Source organism: Fringilla coelebs (assembly GCF_963513975.1).
Source record: "Fringilla coelebs genome assembly, chromosome: 2".
Classification (NCBI taxonomy): domain Eukaryota; kingdom Metazoa; phylum Chordata; class Aves; order Passeriformes; family Fringillidae; genus Fringilla; species Fringilla coelebs.
The window spans coordinates 20,899,185-20,918,213 of record NC_140029.1 but is presented as its reverse complement, the minus strand read 5'-3'; the positions used below and the strand labels follow the sequence as shown (position 1 = coordinate 20,918,213).

At 39.2% G+C, this 19,029-nt stretch overlaps 1 protein-coding gene across 3 annotated transcripts in view; it reads left to right on the top strand.

Annotated features, from left to right (window-relative positions):
• The window catches only part of TBL1X (transducin beta like 1 X-linked), a 202,593-nt gene that overhangs the window by 146,017 nt on the left and 37,547 nt on the right, over positions 1 to 19,029 (top strand). For all 3 annotated transcript variants that reach the window (XM_084201207.1, XM_084201205.1, XM_084201206.1), the window contains one exon: positions 2,357 to 2,464. In XM_084201207.1, coding sequence (XP_084057333.1) covers positions 2,407 to 2,464 — 58 coding nt within the window. In that variant the 5' untranslated portion in view covers positions 2,357 to 2,406. The remainder of the gene's footprint in view (positions 1 to 2,356; positions 2,465 to 19,029) is intronic.

Below are 19,029 nucleotides of genomic sequence, written 5' to 3'. Positions count from 1 at the left end.
TCATCTGGTTATTTGTGGCATGGTAACAATGTGTGTATAAAGATATGATCTGACACATGTGTCAAAGTAATTCCTGTTGACTGACTTCAGAGAAAATGCATTGTAAATTCAACTATTACTGGGTGTACTTGGGATTCTGATACAAAGGTAGCTGCTGTAGAGGGGTTTTTTTCTGGAGCTGGGAGACTATTTTGCAATCACACTGATTTTCTCTGCTTTAATTAATTTAAGAAAAGTCATCTTTAGAAAAACAATCAAAACCCAGCATTCTTCCTTTCCCTTGCCTCTCCATTCCCAAAGCAGCCCTCTGTATGTGGGAAATACCATGTTAATATCTAAAATTGTCAGGATGCACCCAGAAATGGCATTTGAAGGTTTTGATTTTTTTTTTTTAATAAAGTTCATCTTACCACAGAGTACGTCATTGCTGAAACTGAATTTTTGTAAGCGGTTTCATCTTTACCAACTTTCCTACCACCAAACTCTGAAGCAGCTATTTTTAAAATGCTTTTAAAAGTGGGGGTTTTTTTTCCAACCCACAGCAATCAAATTATCTTGATTTATTACTATCATGGCCATAGCAACGATACAGATGTTATTTTAAGCACTCAGAGATAAAAATGGCCTTAACTGTTGCTGTGAATGTCTGTCCTGTTCTTCACTGTACAGCAATGATTATGCAAAAAGGGTGCAGGAGGTTATTAATTATTTAGGTCCAAGCCTGTTTATCTGGAAGAAGTGTGTATAAAGTTATATTGGAAGTGGTGCTTTCACTGCATGAAGTTGCCAGCTTTGGTAACTTCAGTCCTAACCACTACCCGTGCTTCCAGTCTCCTAATTGTGTGGCAGAGAAGTTTGAGCCCATTTTACAGATGAGGGATTGAGGAGAAAAGAGGCTGAGTGGCTTCCCAGGGCAATACGTGGCATGTGTGACAGGAATGGATGTTGGATACAGCTGATGCTGTCCTCAGCCAGAATCTTAGCAGAAAACATTCATCCTTTCCAAAGGAGATGAAATTTTCCTTACAGAGACTGAATGATTTTCAGTACTTTGTTTCTTCTTGTTCTCCATGAAATGTAAACTGTAACAATCAAGACTCAAGTGTTTGAGGAAGATATCTGCCAAATTAGCAAGCTATGGTTTCGTAAGACAAACCAGCATCCGAGCTATTGATGAAATACAGCCTGGGATAATAAGAGGCTTACCAGGGTTCCAAAGACCTCCATTTACATAAATATGCAAAGACATCTGTTACAGTCATGAGTGACCTGCTGGTTTAAACCATCAGCAGGGGAAGCGCCGTTGATCACCACTGCCTGCAGTAGCAGGTGCTGCTTTAGGCAGCAGGAATTACTGAAGAGGTTTTCAATGAACAAAGACAACCTTTCCACATGCCAAGAAGAGACAAACGGGAAACCAAAACACCCAGCACACGCCTACGGTCTTTGGTTTGTAGCTCGCGGTGAGAGCCCCGCGTGCGCCGCCGCGGCCAGAGCTGTGTGTGATCCCTCACTCACAGGTATGGTGTGGCTGACACAGCTGCAGAGGTTATGTCTGAGGAGGACTTAGGACTCCCTAAATTGTATTCCCAAACAGGAATGAATCATCAAGATTTCATGGAAAACATTCAAAACAGATTTATCATCTCAACCCGGTGTTTTTATTACCAGACTATATGCCCAAAATAGTAATGTAAAACCGCCATCCTAAAGGTTGCAAGTACTTAAATGAAAAATTGGAGTTTTAATTCTTGCTCAACACAAATGAACAGAGACATTCTATTATTACAGCTTTATATAATGCAAGGACATTTGTCTTCCTTTTTGGCTCAAGGTATATGGTGTTTTGTCTCTTTCTCTTCCCCTCCAGCCCCATTCATTGCATAACACGGTTTTGTAAGGAAAGAATCTGTCTTCAGTGGATGAACAACTGGACAAAAAGCTGGATTACAAATTCAGAGCTGCAAAAATATTATTGTTTGGTGTGTTATACATGACTGTAATTGCCAGCAATTCTGAAAACGCTCACACAGTAAAGAGGAGTCTCCAAAGAACCTGTAGGAAAGCCGCACAAGTAAACGAGCTGACATTAGAAAAGTCTTCCAATATTTCAAATGCTCCCTCTGACTCTCTCATGTATGTTAAATACTTCTCCTGAATTGTACTAAAAGGTGGAGTATACAGCCCGAGTGCTTGATTCACAGTATTTAATGGATGCCTCACATTGAGACGTTACAGCTCTAATAACTGTATGACATCTTTAAATACCTCAACAATTCCCACCTCTGTTTTGATAACACATTTCATAGTAAATTAAGATAAAACAAAACCTGTTGTTTTCTCTCCCTTTGAACAGAGCGTGGATCACACTTCTCGTAAACCTCATCATATTGAGGTTGGGCTAAGATGAGCATAACCAGTGACGAAGTGAATTTCTTGGTGTATCGCTATCTCCAGGAATCGGGTAAATCCTTTGTCTTTCTTTGTAACTTCTGGTCATAAATGAAATGGGGAAATTGCCTTTTTGCGTGATACTGCTCCAGGGATGTTGCCTTGAGTGTTTCAGACTGATACACTAAATATTGCACAAACCCCTGTTTCTTCGAAATCATGGTCTAGAACAGAATAAAAGTGCAAATGTGCACAGGTGTAATAACCCTGTGCACAAAATGAGCATTGCAGTTTGGCAAAACAAGAAGTAAGTAACACTATGTTAACAAATGCTTTGGTAGTGATACCATGTCAGCCAAAGTAATTTTTGGCAACACAAGCAAAAAGCACAGGTATCTTGTATCCTTTTTTTCTTAGATACTTGAAATTGTTTACATTGGGTTTATGTTCGCTCTAAAGAGAAATTTGGGTGCAAGTTTCTGATGTTTTAGACGATTCTTAGGGTAATTTTGTATGTAAACTGAGCTGCATAATTTTCATCATGGCTCTGTCTTGACACCACTTCCACCTCTAGCTGTTTTCGTATTGGAAAATACCACAGAGCTTCAAACTATTTTAAAAAAAAATTGAAACTTATATTTTGGGTTTACTTCATATATATAGTCTTCTTTCCACTCTTTGGCTGCAAGAAGTAAAAAGTCTCTTAGCTAATGGAAAACGTTCTGTTACTGTAGAGATGATAGGAGAGCTGAAAAACATTGACAAAGGATTTGTAGGCAGCATCACCAACATTTTACTTGGTACTGACCCTCTGTGTTGATAAAAGTAGAATTGACTAAAAATATTTCATGTTTCATGTGCTGAAGCAAGCAAACAAACAAATCTGTGGAAAATAGATGTCATCCTGTCAGAAGATTTGAAGCCAGTTTTAGAATAAGCCCTCAAGACCCAAGAGATGTCTTGAACAGAGAACCAGAATCCCAGCAGGTAGAAGGTACTGCCTTAGCCTGCTTCCCTTGGTCACTCTAACTGGTACTCATTAGATGCATTATTTTGAGTTGTTTCTTCCACTTGCAAGACTATTTCAATCTCAGGAAACTGAATCCCTATGCAGAGAATCTCCACTTAAATGAAGAAGGTTTATTGTACTTCTGTATGGTTTGGTTTTTTGAAGCAGTTCTTTGAGTCCATAGTGGGCCTGTGTTAGCTGTTGTCTCACACTCTCTAATAATGGAGCTTATAAAAAGTTGTCTAGATCTGGTGTGCAAACAGATGAAAGAAAAAGAAGGAGTAACAAAACTAAAATTTCATCCAGACAAAGTTTACTTTTAAAAACAAGCCATTGTGTACTGCACTGGAGAGAGCTCTTAGACATTATAGCAATGCACCAATGGATGTAATCAAAGATAAAGAATCCTGTTGTTACTTTACATTGTTGTGTTTGGGTTGTAGGAAATTCTGCATAGTGGTAGTAGCTTTTCCTGATGTGGAAAAAACCCCAACATTTTTTATCCCTCTTGATGCATCAGGAGGTGAGTTAGTGTTGTGTAGTGATTCAGGAGGCTTTACAAAGTCAATCAGGAATGGGGGGGATCAGCCAAACGTCAGGAAAAAGTCACTCTAGGTAGCATCTCCTACAAGCAAACAATCACTTTTTGCCATTTTACAGGGAACTTAACAGGGAACTTAAATTCATATGTTAATGGCAAGTTGTACTGCTCTTACATACTTACCTAGAGGGTCAAAAATATTTATTATTTGATCCACACATACTGAACACATACACAAAAACATCATATTTCCACTGTTCTGTTTTACTTTATACTCATAAGAGAGTGGAAATTGAGGTTAAATATTTGAAGAAATATTCCAATATGCTTCAAACTGAGCATATTGAAATTTAGATGCTAGATATGGATGCAGTAGATGTACCTGGCAGTTTGTTAGGAATTCCATTCAGCAAACTACAACTTATAACCAGTGATGAATCCACTAATGTGTTAAAAGAGCTTCTTACATTAGGTTTGAACCTATTTTACTGCTGTCATCGTTTTTTCCAAAAGGTTTTTATAGCTGTATTTTCAGATGAAGTAAGGCAATAAGACAGAAACTGTTATACAGCATTTTGGCTTTCCACCTGCTACTAAAAATGCCACAAGACACAACAGCAAATGAAGGATATTTACTCCACAGCTTCAGAAGTAATGCAGGCCAGATTTAAAGGGCTAGTGCTTAACTACAGCCTGAGTTCAAACCTTTACAGTTTAAGGGGTTTGCCAAAAGCAGGGTTATTATTATTACACTGATTATTTGTTAACATTAGCTGAACCCAAAGCTTCTAAAAATTTTATCAGACACAACCATGAATGTTGCTTACAAGACTGCACAAGAGTTCACTTCTTTTTTTTTCAGGTATCTGAAAAAAATCTGATCATGTAAAACTTCCAGGCTTTTCAGTAAAATCTAGGCAAATGATGGGAGGAAGACAGAAATAACAAAGGAGCAAAAAACAAAAAAAGCAAAATGTCCCTATAATATTTCATGTATTTTGCATCTCTGAGGTACAGAAACAATTGAGATCTTTTGAAGCATTGTAGCAAAGATGCTGAAGGGGGCTCTACAGTTCATTATGAAAATGCTGGCAGGTGATTCTAGTAGGAGTTCAGCTCTTGTAAACTTGAAGCTAGAAGTGAAATTCAGTACTATATATTTCCTCTTTAATTTTCTGTCAGATCAGAAGCCTTGCACGGGAGAGTATTAATAGAGTTGAACTGTCTAAACCATTATTGTTGCTTTTTAACAAATCTTGGCATACTGAGGAGAGTTTCAGTGAACTGGAAAAAGCAAATGTTGTGCCAGAATTTTTAAAGGTTAAATAGATGATCCAGGTAACTATAGGTCAAGGACAATCACTGGAATGCTGAGACTAAATATCTCCAACAAATCTGAAGAGATGACATTATGCCAAATGCCAGCCAGCAAGTTTTTATGGATAATAGATCTTGTCAAACATACTTGATGCTGCTTTTTTCCAAGATCAGAAATGAAATTGACAGAGATGGCTGTGCTGACATTAATTCACTTGGACTACTTTATGACATTTATTTAGTCTTGTTGACACGGTGGTTAAAACCAAAATGAAGTAACAGTGAGTAAAATCAGTGTAATCCAGAGTTACCAAATGGATTAAAAATGGGATAACAGAAACATCTTGAAAAGTGATTATAGCTGGGGAGTATTCATCTCAAGGGTTACTTCTAGTGGGAACTCACAGGAATCTCTTCTTGGCATAATGTTGTTCATCAGCTCTGTTGGTTACCTGGAAGGAAGTATAAAATGATTACCAAGTACATCTGCAGATGGAATGAAATAGTAAGTTGTGGCATTTGGTGAGTTATACTGACTGATAATGGGGTTTAACAGAACAAAGTACAGCCAGGGAGACTGCTGGAGGAGCAGGCTGGAGAGGATGCCTGGTCCAGGGGCAGTGCAGTCAAATCTCTGCCTTACAAGACAGGACTGGGACAAGTTAAGGCTCTAAATGTTTAGCTGTGTTAAATTAAGGAAGTAAATAGTTGCCTCTTCTCACAGGTGACTGTCTCAGTGCTTATCTCTGCCCAAAAAATCAAAGCAGTCTAGCACAATTTCCATTTATGCTCTGTGGCTTAATGCCATAGGAAATTCACCATGAAGGTGACCAGGTGTTGACCACTTCCACAGTAAGACCATGAATGCCCCTTTCTTGAGATACAAAGAGAACAAGTGTTTCTTTTCAGTTCAAGGTTATCTCTTCCTATCCAGAGTCAAGTATTGCAATGTCTAGTTTTCTCATTTTTTATTACAAACTCTTTTGGTGCACAATTTAAAGGGGTCATTCTTAAAAGTGCTGAGGCCTTTCAACCATTGTTTATCTCAGGAGTCAAACTTCTTAAAGTCAGGTTACATTTATTTGTAGGTGTCTTAATACAAAGTCTCCCTTTAAATGAAATGTTGGCCCCAGTTAGGTACATCTATCTCAGAGTGTACAACCAGTGTGGAGATAGGAGCACACTAAATACTCCTGTGGTGGATGCAGTCAGATCAACAAAGCACGTCCATTGATGAAAGAGAAAAAAGCTATTCCAAAGTAGCATCCAAATTATGTTAATTACAATTAATAGTAGATAATATTAAGACTAACATAATGTTAATATCATAATATTATTTGTATTAACTTTGCACCTCTTTAACACCTGAGAAGCCTGCTTTTGCTAGCAGCCATCTTCATTTCTTCAGTTTTTGAAAAAAAAAAGGAAACAATTCATAATGTAGAGTTTTCCTGTTCCCTTTTTTCCAAAAGAGAAACAGATAATTATTTGTCTTTTGGAATGAAAGTCAGAGCAGTTCAGTGCAACGAGGAGTGATAAGGATCCCAAGGAAATTTCTGAGAGTTGAGGGAGGATGGCAAAACCAAAGGGAAATCAAATGTCTCACATACTTTTTCATCTCAAATGCGTTGCCATCTGTTGTAAGTGCAAATCCTGTCTGTCCAAATGCTACAATGAATTACCTTCCCTACCCAGCCCAACATGTCAATTCAGTTATTAAAGCTTTTTCAAATGGAGTATTTTTGATGCATTGATCATTTAACAGTGTTCCTTTTCTAGCATTTATATGCATGCTGCAGTCTGGAATTCTTGTCTAAAAATCAGGTCCCCAGTTGCCTGTGGCTTACACTGTTCTCTAGTAGAACACTTACTGTGACAAATGTCTTGCAATGACTGCTTGGAGTTAAGATTGTGTAAGCTTCCATTTTCGCTCAAATTTTTACTATTTGATTTGAATTTTTCCATGTTTTTTGACACATCCTTGATAACTGTTCCCCAGTGTATAATCTGCACCATGTACAATCTCTACCACATCTAAGACAATAAAAACAGTAGCTAGATGCTTTTGCTTAAAAAGATGTCAATTACATTTTTAGATGCTGACTTGGGACAATTTACCATTTTACTTCGGAATTTTCATTTGTTTTCTTCCCAGCCATACAAATGAAGACAGCTAATAAAAAAGGTTTTTCCCCCTCTGTAGATTCAGGATTTTAGCAGCACATTGGTCTGCCTGGTTGGTAGGTAACAGACTTTCCTTGTTTTCCTAGAGAAAAAGATTTTCTCTCAGGTTTAAGCATCGATTCAAGGGCACAGAGCAGAGGGTTTCCATGAATCAGAAAACCCTTTGTAGTTAGGCACATACAAATATGGGCCTTTCCTGTTAACCACATCCAAGGCTGTCATTTTGCCTCTGGAAATTATGAGAGAATCCAAAATGTGGATATTATGATGTTTCTGGGATTTCATCCTTGTGATGAAACTAAATACTAATAGTTGGAATAGTACTAAATTATTTTTTTCCCAATGACATTTGCAATTTTTTGAAAAGGAAGCCACAAAATTTGAAGGAAAACTACATTTTTTTAATTGAATAGTTCTCTTTTTCAACCTGGAAATTTTACAGAAAATGTAAAGATCACAGTTTGCTTGCTTAAGTTCTCAGGCAGTAGGGGATGACTGAAGATCAGTATTCTGTTCTTTTGAATTGGTGCCTGATGCAACAGTCTTTACTTACATAAGCCTGTGTCATTTTTCTCTGAAGTCCATACTTTGCCTGCATGAGGTGTGTTTAGAGTGTTTTTTGAACAACTGTGTATGGCACAGAGTCCCTGAGTCACAGCCGAGAGACGTGCATGTTGAAAATAATTCAGATTAAGCAAAGCATAAAAGATTGGCATATATAGGTCAGCTAAATTTGCTTCAAAGCTAGCTGCTTCCTTTGTGTAGGAAGACTGCTGCGAGGTAGAAGAAGAATACACAGTGCATGTTTTTTTCTTAAATTATTAAAATTTAAACCTTGAAGAATAACTCTGAAAATGAATCACTTGGTCAATAAAGGCAATTGTCCAGTGTGGCAGTAAAAGCAATAGTGTGCACTGATGGCAGAGTCACTGGATAATGATTCTTCTTTTGCCTTTTTTTTTATGTTTTCTTGTAATTTGGCACTCAGTCTGGATAGTATCTCAGGAGATGGCAGAATCAGAGAATAGTCAAGTTGGCAGGGGCCACTGGAGATCATCTAATCCATCTCCCCTGCTCAGAGCAGGGTTGGCGTTGGCTGCAGCAGGTTGCCCAGGGCTGTGTCCAGTTGGGTTTTGAATATCTCCTAGGGACTGAGAGTCCACAACTTCACTGGACAGCCAGTTCCAATGCTTTTATCACCCCCACAGTAAAAAATAATTTGTTGTGTTTCAGGGAAATGTCACATGTTTCATTCTGTGCTGATTGCCTTCTATCACAGGGCGCCACTGGAAAAAGTGTCCATCCTCTTTGCACCTCCCTCAGGTATTTTTGCACAGAGGATAAGCCATCTGTGAGCCATCTCTTCTCCAGGCTGAGCAGTCCCAGCTCTCTCAGCCTCTCCTTGCATGGCAGATGCAGCAGTCCATTGATGATCTTCGTGGTTGTGGATTGTGTTTCATGGGCTCTCTGCAGTGCATCCCTGTCTCTCTCTGCTGGGGAGCCCAGACGCGGACTCAGCAGCGCTGAGCAGGGGGTGAGGGTCCCCTCCAGTGACCTTCTGGCAGTGCCTCCTGTGGCACAGCTCAGCCTGCTCTTGGCTTTCTGTGCTGCAGGGGCGCATTGCTGGCTCATGTTCGAGCAGTCCAACCTCCCGCTCAGCGCTGCAGAGCTGTCCGGGCTGGCTGCTGTCTGTCTCTGCCCAGACAAGGGTGAGATGGGTTCGCTTCCCGGGCTCCAAAAGACAAGGCTGGACTCTCAGGTTCGGTCTTCAAGGTTGTTTATTATTTATCTACAAAGTTTTCTTTTTGCCCAGCCGGAGTCTGACCAGCAAGGCAGCCAAAGGCACTCTGACTGCCCACAGGGCGGTCGCATCTTTTTATAACAAAGACTACGTAAACTATATTTATCTTTTGTCCCCAATACTTATCATTTTTATTACCAAGTGTACCTTCACTAAGAACCTATCAAAAATACCTACGTCACATAGAAAATGGAAGACATGAAGAAGGAAAAGGAGCCACGAGGGAGGCCCCAACTCCCTCCATCTTGTCTTTACAACCCCCCTTTACCAAAATCTTAAAATCTGTTTTGCCCTGTAATTATATTATTTCTATACCCTTTAAACCCCAGTGATTCTCGTATCCCCATATACAGGTGGTACATCTCTTGTAGGGTCAAAATTGAGCCACCAGGTCTTTTGGCAACATTCCAAGGCTCCCAAGCCCCCCAAGGGTTCTCTCGGTAGCTCTGGACGTCAGGAGCGATGCGCTGAGTTCCCACAGAGAGCCTCAAAGATCTTTTAACAGCCTACAGAGAAGGGTTTGCAGGGCAGCCACTGCCGTGTTCCCAAGGCTCTGTACACAGCTGTGCTCTAAAGGCAGCAGTGATGGGAGACCTTTTGTTTGCTGAGGGGAAAATGCATCCTGGAAATGACAGCCTGCCAGGCAAAGATAAACCACACATTTTAGTGTTGGTTCAGTAGCAGTCTGTGGCTGCTTTATTTGTGTTGACATGCGTGTTAGCACAGTCTCTTGGGGCTGGTGTGTCCTGCCTGCAGCGCAGGGTGACTGTAGCTCACAGAGTAAGGACGCTTCTGACCTCCCTTTGCACAGCTTCTGTAACTGGGGGTGGCCAGGCGTTACTGAATAAATAAAGTGATACACTTTTCAAAGGCATACATGAAAACTGAGTGTTTATACCTCACCCTAAATTTTCCCTCTATTTTCCTGTTTGAAAGCAAACTTAATACTATGAACAGTACCTCAGCAGATGTTGAATGTTTATAATCCTAAAATGTACTGAAATCCTCTGAGTAAAAAGTATTACATGGGTGCTGGGAAAATATTTGGCATTCTTTTTCAGTTATTTCAGAATGCTGTTTATGAATTTATGGGTGAATATATATCACTAAAAGCAGGATGAATGAAATACTAACTGTATTTTTCAGGAACTGGTGTTAAAACTGAAGGCAGGGATTCTTTCAGCTTTTCACCTGTAGAATAGTGAGACTTCAAAGCAAAACAAACACTACTTTTAATTCTCATGGTTTAGCACAAACTTGATTTGTGGGCATGCAGTCCTATTTATATGATGCATTATCCTTTTTAGGGCCAGCCTACTCAATTAAAATAAAATAACTTCAGGTTTTGATCCAGATGTCTGATTTATTGAAAGTTGGCTATAGAACGAGCCAAGAACCATAGAACCAAAAGTCACAAGAGTTTTCATGAATTATTTTAGATAAATAAGGCCACAGTGTTATTCTAGGAGTACAATACATGTTAAAGTGACTGTTGGATAAGAACAATTAAGAAATTTGACCCAAAAATTGGTTTGCTTTAAATTTCATAAAAGTCACCTCAGAATGAATGTTCCTATATGACATCTGTAACAACACATATTTAATATAATATTATATATATGTAATGCCTCCAGCATAATATTTTTGTAGTAGAATAGTATATTATCAAAAGGTTATATAAGGAATTTTAATAAACCACAGCTCCTTTTTTTTAATATCTGTTCTACTTTTCTGTATTTCTTTTAAACTGGGAAGGTAGTGACTATATGGTTCCAGAAACAATGAGCCTGACTCTGAATTTGCAATTATACTTCATTGTTTGAGAATGAATATGCTGAAAAGACAAATCCATTTCTAAAATAAGAGCTGTGTTATTTTGCAGTTTCTTCTCAGCTAGTAAAGATTTATTCTCTTTGTAAACAATAAATACATTTAAGAAAATCAGGGTCAACATTAGAAGGCACCAAGTTTTGTTGGGCTGCCGTTCCCAAAGCATTTTTGTTTAAAAAAGATCTTGGAAAGGATGAAGCTGAGCACCTCTGCAAGTCAAAACCAAATTGGACACTTTTTTCATAGAGCAATGAATATGTACTAGCAGTATTTGATGGTTAGCTTCACAAAATCCAGATTCTGTGATGGTGAGGAAAAAGTATTTTTACAGGTAAATAGGTTCTTTGGTTTATCCTACTTTTTTCTGGTAAAATTTCAAAATAATTTACTAGGCTTCATGAGACCCATTTTTATGGTTTTATATGCACAGACTTGTGACTTCTGTTACCAAATATCTCTTTATATACAAATGTATAAGCAATCTTTTCAAATGTTTTGTGCTGCAGTTCAAGAGGTCTGTTTGAAAATTTCTTTCTATTTACCCCATTTCATAATTGATGCAGAATTTTTAACTTCATGTGAAGGAAAGAAATACACTGCATTTTGGAGGTTTGCCATTTGCAAAAGCCTGCTTACCTCATATTTCCTTCTAGGTCTCTTCACAGTTTTCTAAACTCGACTATTTCAAATTTTCTTTGGCCTGAAAGTTGCCATACAGGGTTGGATCTCGGACACTGAGCAAACACAGTGATTTTTAAGTTACACAAACATAAACAATTACACATTGACAAATTTATTCCATGGCACAAATTTTGGTTCTGATCACTTCATGTCCTGTTTTTTAAAGCTTGCAAAAACACAGTATTTTTAGGGTATTGAGAAAATAGCATGTGGGGTAGAAGACAGATGTCTAAAGGTCAAGATGACTTTGCTGGCAAGACCAGTGCAGTCCCACACATTTCTCACTTTACTGCTTTTCAGTTTGAGTCTCCAGGTCCAGTGGAGCTTTGCAAGTTTTGCTAATGACCTCTGTGCTGAGAATGTTGTGCCTGCAGAGCCATGGCACTACCAGAGCACCCCTCCTCACACCCATCCTGTGTTAGGGCTCTGTTTGTAGTCACCATCCACAAAACCCTTCCTGGTGCCAGGTTCCTGAATGTCCCCTGAGGGTCAGCTCTGGTGCCCTACTAGCCCCCACTCAGAGGTGTAAGAACAGAGTGAAGAGCAGAGCTTAGGGACAGGATACACGACTCTGGAAGTTTGTTCTATAAATGTGATCCCTAAATTTATACGTGTCTCTTTCTTTGGATGTTTGGTTGCACAGACAGGACTAAAAGATAACAGCATCCCATGAATTCAGAAGTCAAAGATTCTTTTCGTCCTTGTGGCCTTCATAAGCTGTTTCAAACTTTGCCAATAGTTGCAGTAAAATGCTAGATCTGTGCTGATACTTACTTGCAGTTTTCATTCTCATTTACACAGTGTGAGTGAAACAGGATTACTTCAGACCTTGTTTTCAAGAGCTTTTTATGAGTTCCTCTTTCCATTGCTTGTGCTCTGTTTTCTGTCTGTATCGTATTTCTCTCTTTGTTAATTTGCAGCCCTCAGAAAGGCTTAAACAGTGAGTGCCAAGTACCACTCATCAAAAGATCATTTCCAAGTTGTATTAATCTTTTCCAACATACTTTCCCGCATGAAAAAGAAAAAAAAGTACCTGCCAAAAACATTCTTTGGCACTTAATAAAATAATTTTGGTAGCAGACATTTACTCTGAATTCTTGGCAGAAGGTGAACAGGTCCAATATCCAAGAAAAAAGGGCGTAACGTTTAATATTAGTGAATAACCGCGACTGTAAAACTTTGGGTAATTAGACATACTGCAATTTTACCTACAGCTAGGAATCCTTTCTTTATATTTCCCAGTGACTGTGAAAGATCTTGTAGTACCAAACACATTTCCCAGGGTTCTGGAAATAATTTTAATCATTTAGCAATCCTAATCTTGAAACAAATGTGCAAGCCCTATTGTTCAGCTGATTCTTCTAAAAATATATTTCAATTGCAGTTCTCTATTTTAAATTGCTAATGTGTGTCCTTGTTAAGCCCTTTATGTAATTGCAAAGGTAAGTCTTCAAAATAAGCAGACACTGCCAAAAACAGAGAGATACTCTGGGACGTATTATTGAGAAACAAAAACCTCAGCTAAGAGAAGAATCTCGGTCTGCTGTGAATAACAAGTAAGATCTGGTGTAGGACTCTTGTCCACCGTTATTTTTTGTAATTGTTAGTAGAATCTTACCTCTGGCTTAAGGCACCAGACACAGTGACTAAACATATTTCAAAGAAACCAGTTGCCCTTTTTGTAAAGCCTTCACATATATGTACACTGGGAGTTTTATGGATACATAATTCAGTTTAGACAAAAAAAATCTAAGGATAAGCAACTATAGGGATCCATGTTGCATTCTCAGTTCTCACTCAGGGCATCATATAGAAGACAAAATACTGGGCTAAATGGCAGCTGCAGTCAAGTACAGTGAACAGCATCACTGTATTCTCTCAGGCAATGGAAAGAAATTACATCACTTGCCTCAGGAACTAGATTAGCATGTGCTCGGCCCTGAATTAAGAAAATACAGTTGTTCTGACGCAAGTGGCTTGCTCCTGGTTTTGCATACAGGAACTGCATTCAAATCTGCCCTTAGTGATACATGTGCCTTGCTTCTCTACACTGATAAATCTAGACCTACAAAAGTCTTCATTTAACATTGACTGTGTTGTTTGTGCATCATTTGTTTTTGGAGGAAATTATTTTGTTTGCCATATTTCACTGGGGGTTTGTTTGGACTTTTTTTCAGCTGCTGTGACGGGGCTCTAATTTATTTCAGAGCACCACATTGCACCACTCTGCCCTTCTTGCCTTCCTGCTTCCATAGCACTCCCAGGACCCAGACATCAAACTTGGGATGAATGTTTTTCCACTGCTTGCATCTGGTTTCTTTGGCAAGCAGTTGTGCAGGCAGCTTTGGAGTTCCTTGGGTTTGGTAACACGGTGGAGCAGCTGATGGGATTGTGTGTGGACGTCTGCTCCTCCTGCGCGTGATTTTCTTTTGACTCATGATGCAGTGGAATATTTCTGCTTGATGTGTCTGAATCTCCTGGGAATTTTGCCCATATACCCATTTATGGTGGTAAAGATGACTTTCCTTTGCCCCTCACAAACTTTTTTTTTTTTTTTTTTTGCCCTGCAGCCTGTGTAGCTATACAGGCCTTCTGTTCTTGTATGAATTGTCCTTTGGTCAAAGTCTCAGCAGTAGTGCCAGATGCAAGACTTACCTCAAAGAAAACAGGCTCTTCTGCAGCCAGAAAACTTGAGCTTGCTGGTGTATCCCATTATAGCAGCTTCAGGTTGATTCTGCTGAATCAGTAGTTTTAATAATGTCTAAAGCCTTGCTCATTTTTGTCTCCTCTACCTGCCAAATGCTTTGAAGGGGAACATTGTGTTACTTCAGAGGTGAGGATTGGACGAGCTTGTATTGGAAATTTCAAAAAAGAAAGACTACACAATGGCAGAGCAATCAATTAGGCAAGAAGTGCTGGTTATTTCCATGTGGAGATGGTTAAATTGTTGGAGAAAAAAAAGGGATTGTCAGATAGTTCATTCCCTTTGTTTTTCTTCTCTCTTTCTTTTAAAGTAATAACATCACTAATTTAGAGATTTCCAGAAATTGAAGTCAAGATCTCTGTATATGCAAACCTCAGTCTGGACTGCTTGAGTTAAAGAAATAGGAAAATTTATTGAAGGAAATGACACAGATCTCCATATGAAATGTCACTATTTTCCAGAAAAGAGGGCCACACTGGGCATTAGTTATACAAAGATTTGTAGGAGTGACTTGTTACTTGTGTTGTTACAGTGTGGAGATAGAGGCTGTTTATCATCAAGATGCCCAAAGTGTATGAAAAAGGCAGTTTGATTTTCATAATTCTCTATACTCTGTTTCATTGTACAGTAGCTAAGGTTTCAGTGAAGGATCTTACAATGTGAGTAATTGAACCAAATTGCAAATAACTGAAAAACACCTGGGTTTTAAAAATTATTTGTACAGCAAACTATTTAGGTTAACCAGAAAAAACTAAGTCCAGTTAGCTCACAAACAGAAAACTGTATTGAACAGATCATTTCTCTATTGCTTATCAGGGCATCCCCAAACTAACTCCCCAGTAACCAGTAAGAACTGAAACAGTTCAAAGGTCTTTGCTTCCACAGACCCCTCTTTGTCTTTCCCCTCACCTGTACAAATACAGCAGTAGGTACTGTAGCTGCTACAATTCAAGGTTGCAGTTTTACAAAGACAAGCTTTTTGTGGTGCTAAAGAGATTGGGAAATTAAAGGAACACTTGGTAGATGTCAATTTTTGCTGGAGCTGTGAGTGCCAAATGAGCCAGCATGGGGAATACTCAGCATCACCCCAGGTGTGAGTCTGAAAGGAGGCATAATGCTTTGCTCCTAGAAGAGATGAGACACATCAGTGGAGAAGAAAAGTCATTCCCTGGGCTGTGTGGCTCCCCAGTTGCCTTTTCTACACCTACGTTTGACAGGCATTTCTGATGTGAGCCAGGCATATTGTAAACAATTAAAACTATGTAGCCTTCAGATCAAACAAGCATGCAACAAGCATCATTATGTTCATTAAATAAAACCTTGTCATTTTATGATCAATGACAAATCTAGCTTCAAAGGGAAGCCATTTTTAACTGAAAAAGGAACAGCCAAATGAAAAACCCTCCATCATCTCCGTTTTTGCAGTTATAGCAAAACCTATCAGTGAAATTTTGCAAAACACAGTCCTACATATGCATTTTTTGGCACTGCCTAGGGCAAGAATTCCCAAACGGCTGTGTATGTACCACTGAGAGTATATACAGACACCTCAGTGTGGGAAAAGATATAGCACAGAACCAGGACCTGTTACCACTGTCAGTACAAAAAAAGTGTGGGAATCTCTCAATTAGGAATTTCAGTCAGTTTCCAAGTCTGTTTCTGACTTGTGTAATAATTTTTGAGATTGGGGGGTCATTTAAGTAATTGTTTTCTACATTCATTATTTCTTCTCTGCTTTTATGCTCTGTGAAATACTTCAAGTCCAGCTATTTCACAGTTGATAAGTCACCTCCATTCATACCAAGATCATCCCAAGATGAATTTTTTCTGCACAAGAATTTTTTTGGCACTGTTCATATGGGTATATTTTTCATTTATGATAATGTGTTTACAGATTATGCATAGCTTGATGGTTTCTGTTTTCCCATTTTTCTTGAGGCAGAAAAAACCTGGAAGCCATTCTCTCAAGTGTGCTGAATGATGCCGTTTAGGGCACTGGTCATGTCACAGCAATAGTAACTGGTTCACTGCTATGAAACCTGTGTGACAATACTTTCTCCTCTTCAGCCCTTTGTGTTGATGCTTTGAACCTTAAAAGCTCAAAGTCTCAGTGCATGTGTCTTCAAAGGGTATATTGCACTAAGATTTTGTATACTGCTGCTATTTGAACAGAAATTATTGTTTTGTAGAGTGATTATTGCAGTCACCAGTGACAGAATTTATGAGAAGGAATGCACACAGACACGGATTTGCAACTTTCATTCATTTCACTGCTGCCACGGCATTTTCAGTTTGTCTACTGTAATTTCATGTCACCCCCACCACATCCTTCCTTCAGATCCCCGCTTGCAGAGCACCTTCTGTCTCTGCTCACGCTCCCCAGCTGCCTTGGCAGACTGGGAGTGGGGGTGGTGCTGGTCTCTTGGCTTTGTGTCCCCTTCATGATCTTAGAAGGCGAGCCAGGTTAACAAGCTAACATTTTTTAAAAATTGCCTTTGTTTAATAGAAATCACCTTTTCGTAAGACTAAACTGTGGAGCTGCAGCTTTGCTGTGTAATTTAATGTAGTTCAGTGCAGAGCCCTGAAGAGAACTGATGATATCTGGTAACTATAAAAGTAAAGCTCGGGTGATTCTTCAGTGTTATCAGAAACCTGATGCAGGTGCAGCTTCATTGAGGATTTTGTTGACTGTGTGAGGTGGTTTTAAAACCCTTTATTTTCAAATGAGCCTTATATAACTGCTGTGGTAATACAAGAAATCAGGAGGGAATTAGCTATCTGTTGGAGGACTGGTTGGCATATTTCTGTTGGTTTTTTGTTTTGGTTTTTTTTTAACTACAATTGTATTGGGTGCATTTTTTTTCAAGAGATGTGAGGAGCACTATGTCCAGCAGCACCCACTTAAATAGTTTTGTGCCATTGATTTTTGTTAATCGGATCTTGTCTGATAAAATCTTAGGAAAGTTTCTCACAGCTGCTGAAGGTGTGTGAGTGAGATTGCTGCTCAGTGACAGTGTACCAGGAGTTTTGTGTTTCCTCATCTAACAGGTGCTTTGGTAATAGTTTCTCAGCATCCAGAGAAAGAGTAAAATAACATGTTTCATTGCAGAAACACAACTGAGTTTTGTACTGAAAAGTTTCTTCTCTCACATGCTGTGAGGTGAGTTGTGTTGCTCTCTGGGGATCAGGACTGAACAAAGAGGTTTAGCTGTGTGCACAGTCATGTGTCACCTGGTAAAGATGGGGCTTGAGATATGCCAGCAGCCAGCTAAAAAGTCTGTAAGATACAAAATGCGATAATGAGATGTAAAATGTCATACTTAAGATTTATGTCTGCCACAGATCCACAGTCATGGTTTTCCACTTTTTTACTCTTTCCCTCCATGTTTGTTGGTTGCCATTTTTATGCCATCCACCTGTTGTTTCAGTCAGAGACCATGTTACAATCTTCTGAGCTGTTGGCTTGCAAACTAGCTGCTGGGTATTTTAACAGTCATCTTTAGTGCTCTTGGACAGCAGCTCAATTTTCTCATTCCTGCGTAGATTTACCAATTTATCTGTCATGTATTTTTACATTCATTCTGTTTTAAGAAAATTGTGTTACCATTGTTGATTAACTCAAATACACATAAATTAAGAGGACTCTGATTCTCTAATTCTGGTTGGTTTTATGCCATGTATTTATAGATAGCCATGGAGGTTTCAGTGTTCAGTGATTAGGCTCTAGACCTCTCAGGTGCAGGGTGTGTATGCTCAGTGCTTGATTTCTTCCTCATTGTGGTTCCCAGTAATGTGCTTAGATGTCCTACAAAACTAATAACCAGGGAAAAACACTGCCCTGCAGATCTTACGGTCTATTTCACAGCTGGAGGTCCAGCAGCTCATAAACTAGACCAGGACATAAAGAGCAATACAGAATAAGGAATTGGCCTAGGGATTACATAAATGATACTGCAGTTTTTCAGTGGGGGTTTTTTATCTGTCCTTCTTTTAATGCCTTGTGATCCTATGGAATTCTGTTCATAGGTGGACCTGCTATTTCCTAAAAAGTGTCCAGAGGATCCCAAGCATCCCCCAAAACTGGGAGAGCGCCAGGAAGGGAAATTAGGGTGGGAGGGGAGAGAGTGGAAGCTGTTAGCAGGAAAAAGAGAAAAGCAGCAGCAAAATAAAATGCGTAGGGGGAGGGGGAGAATCAGAGAAATACATACCTTGGTTTCAAATGTGGGAGGCATTCTGTTTCTCAGCTTGTTTTTGCTAGCTATCTGTGTTAATAATTGAGCTGGCTGGGAAAAGCATCTTGAAAAGAGAGGAAGAAAGCACTACTGTCGAGCGAGCCCAAAATCACATCCCCAGCCTGCACACAATTGGACATTGCAGTGATATAGGGGAAATCCCTTAACGGACAAAACTATAAATGAAACTGGCGTTGACAAGGGGAAGAGGCACAGCTATATTTAACGGAAGTATTTTCATTTGAAAGCTGCTTTCTTTTTCTTTTTTGGGGGGGTTTGTTGTTTGTTGTTTTTTCTCGTCTAGTTGGTGGAGATGATGAGAGCTCTTCCTGTTTGAGA